The sequence below is a fragment of the Rousettus aegyptiacus genome, unplaced genomic scaffold (genome assembly GCF_014176215.1).
Source record: "Rousettus aegyptiacus isolate mRouAeg1 unplaced genomic scaffold, mRouAeg1.p scaffold_m13_p_3, whole genome shotgun sequence".
NCBI lineage: Eukaryota > Metazoa > Chordata > Mammalia > Chiroptera > Pteropodidae > Rousettus > Rousettus aegyptiacus.
This window is the reverse complement of record NW_023416306.1, coordinates 164,596,849-164,608,861: the sequence shown is the minus strand read 5'-3', so window position 1 is coordinate 164,608,861 and position 12,013 is coordinate 164,596,849. Positions and strand designations below refer to the sequence as shown.

The 12,013-nt window shown below is 50.8% G+C and overlaps 1 protein-coding gene across 1 annotated transcript in view; it reads right to left on the bottom strand.

The window, feature by feature from the left end:
* Positions 1 to 12,013, bottom strand: part of DGLUCY (D-glutamate cyclase) — a 58,221-nt gene that overhangs the window by 2,492 nt on the left and 43,716 nt on the right. Inside the window, 4 exon segments of the mRNA XM_036239552.1 lie at positions 3,263 to 3,414; positions 6,446 to 6,565; positions 10,636 to 10,756; positions 11,900 to 11,921. Of these exon segments, the coding sequence (XP_036095445.1) occupies positions 3,263 to 3,414; positions 6,446 to 6,565; positions 10,636 to 10,756; positions 11,900 to 11,921 (415 nt within the window).

Sequence of the window (12,013 nt, the reverse complement as noted above, 5' to 3'; positions counted from 1 at the left end):
ACACATATGTACATATACACATATATATGTATACATATATTTGTCAAAATTCACACACTGTACACTTAAAAATTATGTACTTTATGTCGGTTACACCTCACAAAAAAAGTTATGAAAAAAAGAGTGGAGATGAAGATGCTGAGAGAGAATGGGAGCCCAAGATGAGGCGAGAAGACATGTTCCTGCCTCCGTCATCCATCCATTCATCCATTCGTCCACGTGTCTGTCTTCCATCCATCTGTCCATCCATCCGTAGGCTTTCCTGTAAGGCCTCATCGGTCAGCTCTTGGTCCCGGACAAGGTCTGGGGAATGCTCTTCAGCCATTTGCTTTGCCTTCGAGTAACACCCCAGGGCACAGCCAAGGGCCGCCATGGGCAGGGTGTGGCCACCTTCCCTGGGCTCCTCAGCACAGCGCTTACTCTTGCTGTAGTTATGCTAGGACCCCTAAATATGGGAGGCCCTACATACAAGCAACTCGGAGAGCAGGGATGAGAGCCATTTCTCGGCTCCTAACCAATCCAGCTTCACCATCATCTCAGGCCACCGCTCTGCCCAGCATATCCTAATGACTCGAGGACCCCCAAGGAGTGACTCACAGAACTCTAGCGTGGACATTCTAGTTATTCTCCTGAACACTAAACCACGTTATGTCCCTGCACCTTTGCTTATGTGAGTCTTGCTGCCTGGAAGGCCCTTCCCGCTCTTCCTTAACTAGCTGTGTATAACCTGTTCTCAATCCTCTAAGACCCAGCTGAGTGCCACCTCCTCCAGGCAGCCTTTCTTGAGCTCTCTGAATGAACTATGTGCCCGTTCTGTGTCTCCACAGCAGCTCGCTGTGCACACTTGCATCCCGGCTCCTGAAGTTACCTCTCCTGTGTCGTCTCCCTGAGGATCCTGAGTCCCTTGCACAGGGGCCAGGTCTGACCCCTCACTGTCTCCCATAGCAAGGCTGGGCCTGGCCCCAAGAAGGGGCTTGACAAACATATGTTTGTACTTTTGCTTTAAAAATGTTCCCTTTTATTTTCTTTGTAAGGGCGGTGCTTTATTAATACATTTATGGGAGGAAACACAAAAGGAGAGTTTTCCGTCCTGGAGGGTGTTTGGGCCGTGTGAGTGTGTTTGGCTGGGTGCGTCCTTTTGTGTTTGTGTGAATCAGGGATCATGTGCGAGGCAGGCCCCTGAGTGGTTTTTTTGTTTTTTTTTTTTTTTTTTCCCAGTCCAGATCCAGGAAGTACAAAGAAAGCAGAGAGGCCCTTTCCTCTAGGGAAGACAACTTCCCCTGAAAATGTCACTTCAGCCACACAAGCCCCACCTCTCCCCGTCCCTCACACAGGGCACCCTGGCATGAACTAGGAGACTCCTGAGCCACGTTGGGAAAAGCTGAGCATATGGAGTCAGAGAGACCCATCCATCCATCCATCCACCCATCCACTCACCCATCCATTATCCATCCATCCACCCATCCACTCACCCATCCATCATCTACCCATCCACTCATCCATCATCCACCCACCCACCCATCTATCTATCCATCTACCTCCCTGCAGGGTCAGGCAGCTGAGATGAACAAGCTTTTCTTACATTGAACGAAAATCTGCCTCCTAGGCCTGCTTTTGTGCCTCAGGCGATTGAGGGGGTTGCCTGTTCCCTACCCCCAGGAAGCCATTAGGATGCGTGAGGCCTCAGGCCCCCCAGCCTTCTCTCCACACCAAACGCCCCAGCTCCCTCACTGCTTCTTAAGCTGTTTCGAGCCCATCCACCCTGCTGCCCGTCCTCAGGAGAAAGTGAAGCTCTGGTCAACTCACAGGTGAAGTCACTTCTGACCTGGGATTGAGGTGTAAACTCAGGGCTTTGGCCCCAATTTCCATGATCCAAAGTACTCTGGAAAATCCCCCCAGAAGGTGCCCCATTAAGAGACTGACCACACCACCAGCTTCTCTCCCAGGGGGTGGTCCCAGCAGACCCCGCGAGAGCCTGGGAACTGAGGCCCGAGGAAGGAACGGCAGAGTCTCGTGCTCAGGCTCCGGCGCTGGGGGCAGAACCACGGGTACCGTCTGCAGTGCCGGGCTTCTGTCTTGGGCTTCCCCTGAACACGTGTGAGTCCACATAATTTAGATCTACACGTGAGATGCTCGCTCTCCCTCTGCATCTGTAGACTGCGGGCTGCCTAAGACAGCACAGGGACCTTTCGGATTGCTGGCTCTGCAGTCAGAAGAGCTCACGGAGGCCACCAGTGGGGCTCGGAGTCCCTTGCTCAAAGCCCTCCCGTGGCTCCCTGTCGCTTCTCGGCCAGATCCCTCTGTGAGAGAGCCACAGTGTCCTTGGATCACACTAACCTGATCGCCCTCTGCCCAGGGGCTCTTAATGGCCCCAGACTACCAGAACAATCTGATAAAACCACATATCCTTGGCCAGAAAAATCCATGCATGGAACAATTTTGCAAACTGTTTCAGAGAACTGACGGAACCCCTCCCCCAGCCCCGCCCCGCCTCCGTGGACCCTGGGGTCAGAAGCCCTCCTCTACTCCGAGCACGCTCATGGCCCACTGCTGCCCTCTGCCACAGAAGCAGCGCCCCCAAACCAGCACTAAGCTAGTCCTCATCTCCCAGCTTCTGTTCCCATCATCCCTCCCGCCTGGAACGCTTCCCTGCTCAGCCTTCCAGCCTCAGCCCCCGGGGGCCACTTCCCACCTTAGCCCCCACATCTTAGCTCTTTGTGGGATGGCTACTGGCCCCTTCCGAGGTGTTAGTGCCCCGGGTGGATCGTAAACTCCTTGGAAGGGGATGACAAGGACACCCACAGCGACCAATATGAAGTGGGTCAGACACAGGTGTACCTCGTTTTACCGCTCGGTGCTTTATTGCGCTTCAGAGGTGTCGCATTTTTTTTAATAATTGAAGACAAGACCTTCATTAGCAAAAAGATGACCACTTACTCTGTGTGGTGGTCTGCACGGAACCTGCAGTACCCTTGAGGCATGCCTGCATTCACTTCTCCCAACAACACGCTGATGGCCCCCATTTTACAGACAGAGAACATGGGGTTCAGAGAGGTTAAGCAACTTGTCCAAAGTCAAACGAGAAGGAAAATGGTCATTTATAGCAGGACTTCCATAATAATTTAGGATCACTAATAGGTCAAAGGTCACTCAATCCAGTCCATCTGGTGCTGGCCCTTGGCTTATGGCTTAGAAGGCCAGGCCTAGTCCTCATCCAGGAAAAAAGCTGCACCCACGGGAGTGGCCTGCGGGGGTCTGTTACCTTAGTGACGGATGGGAGCGCCTGAGTCCAGCTCTGGTCCCCAGGTGCTCTGAAGGGCCCAACTGCCTTCCTCAGGTAACGTCCATGGACCTCACACGAGTTCAGGATGTACAGAGCACAGGCCAAGGCATAGCCTCCCCAGTTAGAAACACCTAGAACAAAGAAACGTTTCAACGTAGAACTGGAGAAGTCATGCGGTCCATCACCCTGCCTCTCAGCATCATGGCAAAGAACGATCCCAAGCCCAGTGGCACCAGTGGTACCTGGAACTTATCAGAAACACAAATTCTTGGGCTGCGACCCAGACCTACTTAATCAGACACTCGACAGGGGCATGGGGGTGCGGCATGCCGAATTTAATAAGCCCTCCAGGTGATTCTGATCCAAGTTAAAGTTTGAGAAGCATTGCTCTAAACCATCTGGGTTATATACTGTTAACCACCATCAGAGAAAAAGATGTAGGCTGTAGCTCTAGGAAGCCGTCCCAGAGCTCTGCCTGTGGCTCCCCTGAATGCCCGTGCTGCACGGATGGCTGTCCTCGGAGCTGGGCAAGCCACACAGGCTGGAAGATCACTCCTAAGGCAGCCTGGCTTCCTCTCCTCACTCATCAGCCAGCCCCAAAGGGGGATTTCCCCGTTTGGGAACTATCTCACTAGCTCTTTCTCCGAAACCTGCTTGAGTTCTCCATTTGGTTGAAGAAGGGTTGATTAAGGACCTGGTAAGCTTTAGGTGCTAGGGGATCACAAAAGAAAGAGGAGCTCCGATCCAGGGTGCACAAGGCCAGGGTGGGACAATTTGCGAATGAGATGTTTGCAAAGGATTATGGGAGCGCCAAGAAGGGGCGCTCGTTCTTAGTGGTTGAGGGAAGATTCACAGGAAAGGGTCATTTAAAATGCGCCTTGTGGGCTGGGTAGAATTTGCCAGAGGAAGGGTGAAGGTGGAAAAAAATCTAAATACTCAGTGAGCACAAAGGCACTTGGCATGAAGATACAAGACATATATCAGAATACTGTGGGCGAAGACCGTGTGATGATCATACTGTATTTCACAGATTCTAAGAAGCGCTTTTTCATTTTTTTTTTAACATTTACATCTCCGAACTTGAGGTGCTTCTTACAATCAATAGTATCCCAAGTTATAACGGGCAGCGTTTTCCTTTCGTAGTGGTACATAAAATCATGGTAATTCCTGTCATCAACGGCATCTTGCAGTCCATGGCGTAGAGTAACCTGTTCCGGCTGAATACTTACAGTGTGTGGCGCTGTTCTAACGCCTTGCATGGATTAGCCCCCTAAGTCCTTACAGCAAGCCTGCGAAGTATAGGGATCATTATTATCTTCATTCACAAAACTGGGAAACAGACCAGAGGGATTAAGCTCTAGCCCAAGGTCACACGGCTAGTAAGTGTTGGACCTGTGGATTCAGGATGTTGCTTCCAGAGCTCACGCTCTTAAAAAGAATGTTTTCTTAAACTTTCAATGGTGGTAAAACAACAACAACAACAACAACAAACCACAGACCACAGACCTGACCATCTTAACCACGTTCAGGTGCCCAGCTCAGCAGCGCTAATGACATCCACCTTGTTGTGAACTCCGGCGCTCACACTCGACCTCCATGCACATGTGGGAAATGAAAACATGTTTGGGAAGTAACATTCAAGGGGAAGAGAAGTATTTAACGTGCAGGTTGACCAGGTTTACCAGAAATTATATAAAATGGGTACATAGCGAGCCTGAGAGTTAGAAGCCAACTTGCAGATCTAAAAATGCTGATTGCGTTATGCCGAGAGGATGGTATTTTTGCCCTCTTCCATCGCCCGACACTACCTGCCTTCTGAAAGTGTCTAACGTAATGTTTCCTCACCTATTCAATGCAAAAAATTAAACCCATGCTGTACTTGAGCAATGACAATGGCCATGCATGGCGGGATCATGGGGTTCATAGTGGGGGTTGGGGAGATGAGACTGAGAGGGGGCTCCAGACCAAGAAATGGAGCTGCACTTGAGCCCACGTGCAGGGGCCCTGCTCTGGGGAGCCCCGTGTGGCTTAAGTCCCACTGCAAACTTTGATTTCTACACGGGCTTGAGGTGCAGGTGACAGACAGGAAGGGACGGCACACCATTAGGGCCAGAGCGCATCGGCCTGTGGACCGCGTGGTGGTTTCTCTTCTCTTCTCACTTCGGTCGTACCTGCCTGACCGTCGCTGGGCCTGGCAAGTTGCGGACTTGCCCGGGGGCTGCCGGGCAAGAAGCCAAGGGTGGAGTTGGACTGGGCTGCTGTGCTTCCTAGTGCAGGCTCCTGGGAGACGCCCTGCTTGCCCATTGCCCCCTTGGGTCCATTCAACCCGGAACAAGAGCAGCAAATCTGCTGTGACCACCCAGTCCGGGGCCAGCCAGGACGCCTTGGTAAAGGTTTCCTCTAATGCTCACAGAGGCCCCCTTTACGGGTAAGGACAGCGAAGCTTGGGAATAAGAGTTGCCATCTGCCTGACTGATTCCCATACTCTTGACAGACAAATACTTGGTCTTCCTCGTCTACACTGAGCTGAAGGAACACACATAATTCTCTGTCTTCAGGTACCGAGAGCTCCCAACCCTAACTGGAGAGACCTCTCTCAACATCCCCCCTCTCTCCACTGCCAGCTAAGATCACCTCCCTTCTTTAGGGACTCAAGCTGCTACTAGAAATCATTTCTGTGATGTAGCTAGCCGAGCCCTTAGGTTTGGTCAGTTATACAAAGAACCTACATTCTGGGTGGCAGATAAACCTGAAGAAATCTGAGGACTTCCAGAGAGATTCTGCAGAGGCTCCCTACCCACTCGGATCCAAGACCCCAGGTTAAAGGAGACCCACGGATAATGGCTCTGCCAACAGCAAGCGGGGACTGAGGGTCTGCCCTTCCCCTTGTGGGTGTCCCAGCGGAAAAGCTAATTCAGAGTGGAGATCAGAGATGTAGGATGTTGAGCATCTTTTCATATGCTTACTTGCCATCTCTATATCTTCTTGGGTGAGGTATCTGTTTAGCTCTTTGGCCCATTTTTACATTGGGCTGTTTTCTTATTGTTGAGTGTTAATAGTTCTTTCTATATTTTGCATATGAGCTTCTGGCTGGACAGGCTCCAAGCCAGATCCCTCCCCTTGGGTAGCCGGGTCTGACTGGCCGGCCACCCAAACACTCACCAGCAATGACAGCACTGTCAGCCTCCACGTCACAGGCGATGACGTCCCCATTCCGTATGTGGCGCTTCACAGCCTCCTTGACTTTGCCCATCCCAAGCTCATTGCCACCATCGCCGACCCCTGGAGGGAAAGGGAACTGGTCAGTATACAGGGTCAGGCAAAATGGGGGGTGGGAAGGGGGCAGGGCACCTCCTTCACATGAGCCTCGTCGCCTCAGGGAGGGGGAAAAGGTTGGCTCTGGATATATTTTCAGACAACCAGGAGATGTAGTACTTCTCCAGGTATTCTAGAAACTTCTCTAGTTAAAAATGAGTCGCAGTTTGGAACCCACCAGAGTGTGGCTATGTCCCCTACCAGGCCACGTTCTCCAGTCACATGCAGTGCCCTCGATGCTGAGAGGAGTATGGTGACACTCGGACTTCCCCTCTTGTCTTGAGTGGCTCAGGAAGGGGGGAGCAAGCCTCCGAGCCCCATTAGTGTGGCCAGATGGCATGCCATTGGCAGAAGAGAACTGGCATCGTTTCAAAGTCAGTTCTGTCATTTACTTTAAAGGCTTCAGTTTAAAGAATGCGAAGGGTGTGTGCGTCAGTTCATTTGAATCTGCGCCTGGCAAACACCCGGAGTGGCCCAGCCAGGAAACACGCCCCCAGGTGGTTGGTTAGCACGTGAAAGAGAACGGAGTCCGAAGGCCAATCCGAGCATCATCAGCAGAGGGTCTGTTAAGTAGCATAATACATGCTAGAAAAGGTATGTTGGAATAAGTAAATGTTAGAAGTTATTTAATCCATTGGTGAAACGAAGGGGGTGTGCCAGAGAGGTGAACCAGCTGAAAATAATTAGCAGGCACCTCCACCCTTGCAGGAGGAAGATGATAAAAAGCTGACATGCCCCGCAGCCTGTACCCTTTTAACTCCATCTGGTCCTGTGTCCAGGCATTTCTGGAGGATTCTGCAGACTAGAGGTCAGTGGAATCTGCCTCTGGAAGATGGCGGCAGCTGCCTCAAGATAACCGATCGCTCGAGGTGGCTGTCCAAGAGCCTCAAGGGCAGAGGGCCAGGCCTCCCGAGCCCGAGAACGGTTGAACAGCCATGCGTCATTCAACAAGGATACCTCTGAGAAACGCATCGGCATGTGATTTTGTCGTTACGCGAACCTCTCGGAGCAGCGTAGTCGCACAGACCGAGATGCGATAACCTACTACACGCCCGGGCTCTACGGTGCAGCCGATCGCTCCTGGGCTACACGTCCGCACAGCGTGTCACTGTGCGGAATGCTGTAGCACCTGTAACACAGTAGTATCTGTGTATCTGAACACAGAAAAGGCACGCAGTAAACACACGGCATGCGAGATGAAAATGGCACAGCCGTGTGGGCCTTTGCCCATCCCGAGGTCATTGCCTCCGCAGGGCATGGCGGGGAGCCCGCGGGGCTGGACGCGGCTCTGGGTGAGCCAGCGAGTGACAGGTGAGCGTGTGCGACGCAGAGGGCACCCCCTCACGCCGTGCACTTGGGGTGCACTTGGGGTGCACTCGATGCATAAAAAACGTTTTTCTTTCTTCAATAATAAATTCGCCTTAGCTTATTGTGGCTTTTTTACTTCAAAAACTTTTTAATTTCTATAAACTTTCAACTCTTTTATAATAACACTTATACATTATACGGCTGTACAAATGCTTTCTTTATATCCTTATTCTATAAGCTCTTCTTCTATTTTTAAAATGTTTAATTTTTTTTTTTTTTTTTTACTTTTTAAACATTTTTTTGTTAAAAACAAAGACACAAACACACATGTTAGCCTAGGCGTATCCAGAGTCAGGATCATCTCCACACCTGATACAAGTCGTTCTCAAGTTTTCGTTGGTCTCCCTGCCTCTAATGCGGCGGATCCTGTAACGGCTTCTGTTACTCGGTTAATGATCCAGATGGTAACAGGCGGAAGGAGACAGGCCTGACCGGCGAGTGATCATCACCACCGATTTTCACCGTTAATTTTCCTTAATCACCGTTAATTTCGTTTCCAGGTCACTCAACACGGCCTCTTACTGGCAGCATTAGCAGTGGACAAAATGGCACGAGATTAAATCAAGCGCAAGCTAAAATGATGCCATCCAGAGACACGCGAACCGTGACATAGGAGGCTGCTGCTGGCATAACATGGCGTTCTGTTTCGCAGCAAACTTTTTTTTTTATATATGTAAGAAGAAAGAGGACACGCTAAAACAATAATAAAAACATAGACCAGTAAATGCTTAGAGCAATCACAGTCATTTGTCACCATCAAGTAGCACTCACTGTACACAATCGCACGTGCTGTACCCTAATGTGACAGGCGGTGCAGTAGGTTTGCTTACAGCGGCATCGCCCCAAACGTGTGACTGGTGCATCACACTGACGTGAGGACAGCTACGATGTCACTAGGCGATAGGAATTTTTCAGCTGCCTTGTAATCTTACAGCTCCCTTGTAATCGATCTTACGGGACCACAGCTGTACGTGGTCCGTGTTGCCCAAAACGTCACCATGCCATGCGTAGGCTGTATGACAGTTTTTGCATCCGTTTCTACAAAGGCTTGGGGTGTGTGGGAAATGCTGCCACAGGTTAGCACTCACTGTAAGATGGTGCAGAGGGGAGCTGGAGCTGACCCACTCTGAGCATCAGAGACCTGGACTCGGCGCAGAGAATCAAACAATTGTGAACCGCCAAGGTCCACGCCCTGAGGATTTTTCTCAGAAGTTTTCTAGCTCCAGGGCAGCCCACTCGATGAAGGAAAATAACCGCGCCACCTCACTCTGGGATTTTGTCTGTTTCTACCTCCGCTCTTTCCCATTTTATGAATTTCATTCTGTTCACTTCTCAGGCCAGTCCTGTCCGTGGTCTTACAGAGTCTCTGGCAGGGGCAGGACTTGGGTAATAAGTGGGACATGTGTGTCTTGGTTCTCATCTGCGTGCTCCATGCATGACACGGCACAACACGGCAGCCGTCTGGGGACGCCGAGGAATAGGACGTTAACAGAGCACAGAGAAAGGACATGCAGACGGTAGCCCTGCTGGGCAGGGCGGTGCGGGAAGCCACAGAAGGGGCTCGGGTGTCCGAGGGTCCACCAAGGAGGCAGTCTGCAGGTGCAGACGGCCAGCTCCACCTGCTTCCTCTGGGATCTTGGGGGTCTCACCCGGGGGAAGATAAGCACAGATTGGGGGTCTGTTGGGCAGAAGAGTAGCTCCTTCCCATAGCTCCTCTGGACGCAGAGACCCTCTCCTCCTCCCCCGCCCCCCAGCATGTCTCCCGCCCAGCCTAGAGAGACAGGAAGCGCGAGACCAACTGCACTGTGGGTACCACACCCAAAGGCTCTTCTGGGAAAGACCAGGACAATTTGCAGATAATTTATCCTCAGCCCGGAAGACTTTCATTGTCTCCTCAAAATCTTAAAAGCCTAAGGCAACTAATGAGTCTGGGAAATGGTCTGAAGAAAACAAGTAAACACTGCATGGCAAACATGCCTTAATGACTCCGGGGTCTGATACCTACCCACCCCCGGGGGAGGAAGGCCTTAGGAATTATGTCAAGCCCTTCAGAAATTCATAGATTCCACGAAAAGCATACCAAGCAGGGTCCTGGGGGGTCTGGGCTCTGCTCCTAATTCTCTCAGCAACACTAATTAGCTAGGCAACCTCAAGAAGACCCCCGAAGCCTCATTTTTGGACACTATACCTGTCTGACCTGCCTCACAGGGTTTTAAAGAGGCTTAAACAATACAATGGATGTGAAACTGCTTTGAAAACCACAAAATTCTGTATAGACACGATCACGCTATTATATCATCAGCAATCGAAATGTTGCACTAATCATCTTTAAGGTATATTTAGAAAATTAATATGCTTCATAAGATGATACATACATACATTCATCCTATGTGAGAAAAATAATATGCCACGACTTGATTTTATTATTATTTTGCCATTAGTTTTAGTATTTTCGAGTTAGGCAAATGGAATATGCTTGGTTAACTGTCATTTGCCTTTCTTGCTTGTGGGATTTCTCAATGTCATTATTGTACACACGGAACATAATAAACAAAGGGCCGGAAAACAACGGTGCCCATAGAACTCGTTCCTGTCCTGTGTTCAACAGCCAGTCAAAAGGCGTTTAGTGCTGACACGTTCCTGTCGAACGCTGGGCGCCCCTTGCTTACCCGTTGACGAGATGCCAGGAATCTTCTGCGCTGCGAGGAAGAGATCGTCGATGGGGTCGACCAAGCGTTTGATGTTCACTTTCCTCACGTTGTAGTAATTGCCGTCACCAGATGGTTGAATCTACTGGGAAGCGAGGGCCCGGGGTCCTTACAGAGCGCGTGGCTGCCCTGCCGAAGGCTCACGCCCGCCGCGTATGCGCGAAGGACGCTCGATTCTGTCTTTGGTTCCTTCGTTCCTGTAGAACTTGGCCGGACGTCTACTCGGTGACAGCGACTGTGCCAGGGGCCGGTCTGTTGGAGCATTTTAAGAAACGACACCAGGATCTTTAGCAATTTGTTAGAGTCAGAGGCTTGTGGGAGTAGGAAGGCTGACGGTCAAGGGCTCCGTGGCGGACGCTGCTGGTGGCCCGCCGGGGCGGCCGGTGACCAGCGGGCGGAGCCAGCACCCAGTGGTTTGAGTGTCGGTCGCCACTGGCCCACTGCCGCCCTCTTCCGGGACCCTGTTTGGTTTGCAGACACAAAGAGACTAAACAAGAATTGAAATAGGAAACAAACGAATCGGCCACACGATATTCTTCAGACAGAGAGAGAGAGAGGAGGAGGAGGAGGGCACAGAGGCCCGGCAGCGAGAATGCAGGCTGTGGAAGCCGACCTCGTGCCACCGGCCTTGGGCAAGTCCCTTAACTTCTTTCTCTGAGCTTCACTTTCTGCATCTGTCGGGTGACCTAACTACAGCACCTGTTTCCTGCAGTGTCCAGAGGGTTAAGTGAGAAAACGCCTTAGGGGTGCCTCAATTGGAGCCCCGCACCTGCTCAGCGCTCAGGAAGCATTAGTGGTCGTGGTGGCCATTATGACTATTCTATGCCACTTTTTATTATTGTTAGGAGGTATTGTTGCGATGATCCAATTTAAGGACATGAAAATTGTATTTTTATCTCTCTCTAAACCTCGCCCCCATGATGGAGTTCTTCGACATCTTAACTCTACTGTGCAAAATTATGAGCTAGTTATTGGGAAAAAAAAATTAAAATAGAATCACCATATGATCCAGCAATTCCACTTCTGGGTACGTGCCCCCAAGAATTGAATGCTGGGTGTCAAAGAGATGTTTATACACCCACAGTCATAGCAACATTTTTCACAATGGGCAAAAGGGGGACCCAACCCAAGCGTCCGCCAACGGACGAACAGATAAGCGAAACGTACACATGTACGTACTTGCGATGCAGCGTGACTCAGCCTGAAAAGGGAGGGACTTTCTGACACGTGGTACAGCGTGGATGAATCTCGAGGACATTATGCTAAATGACATAAGCCGGGCACACAAGGACAAACACTGTATGACTCCACTTACATGAGAGACCTGGAACAGCCAAAT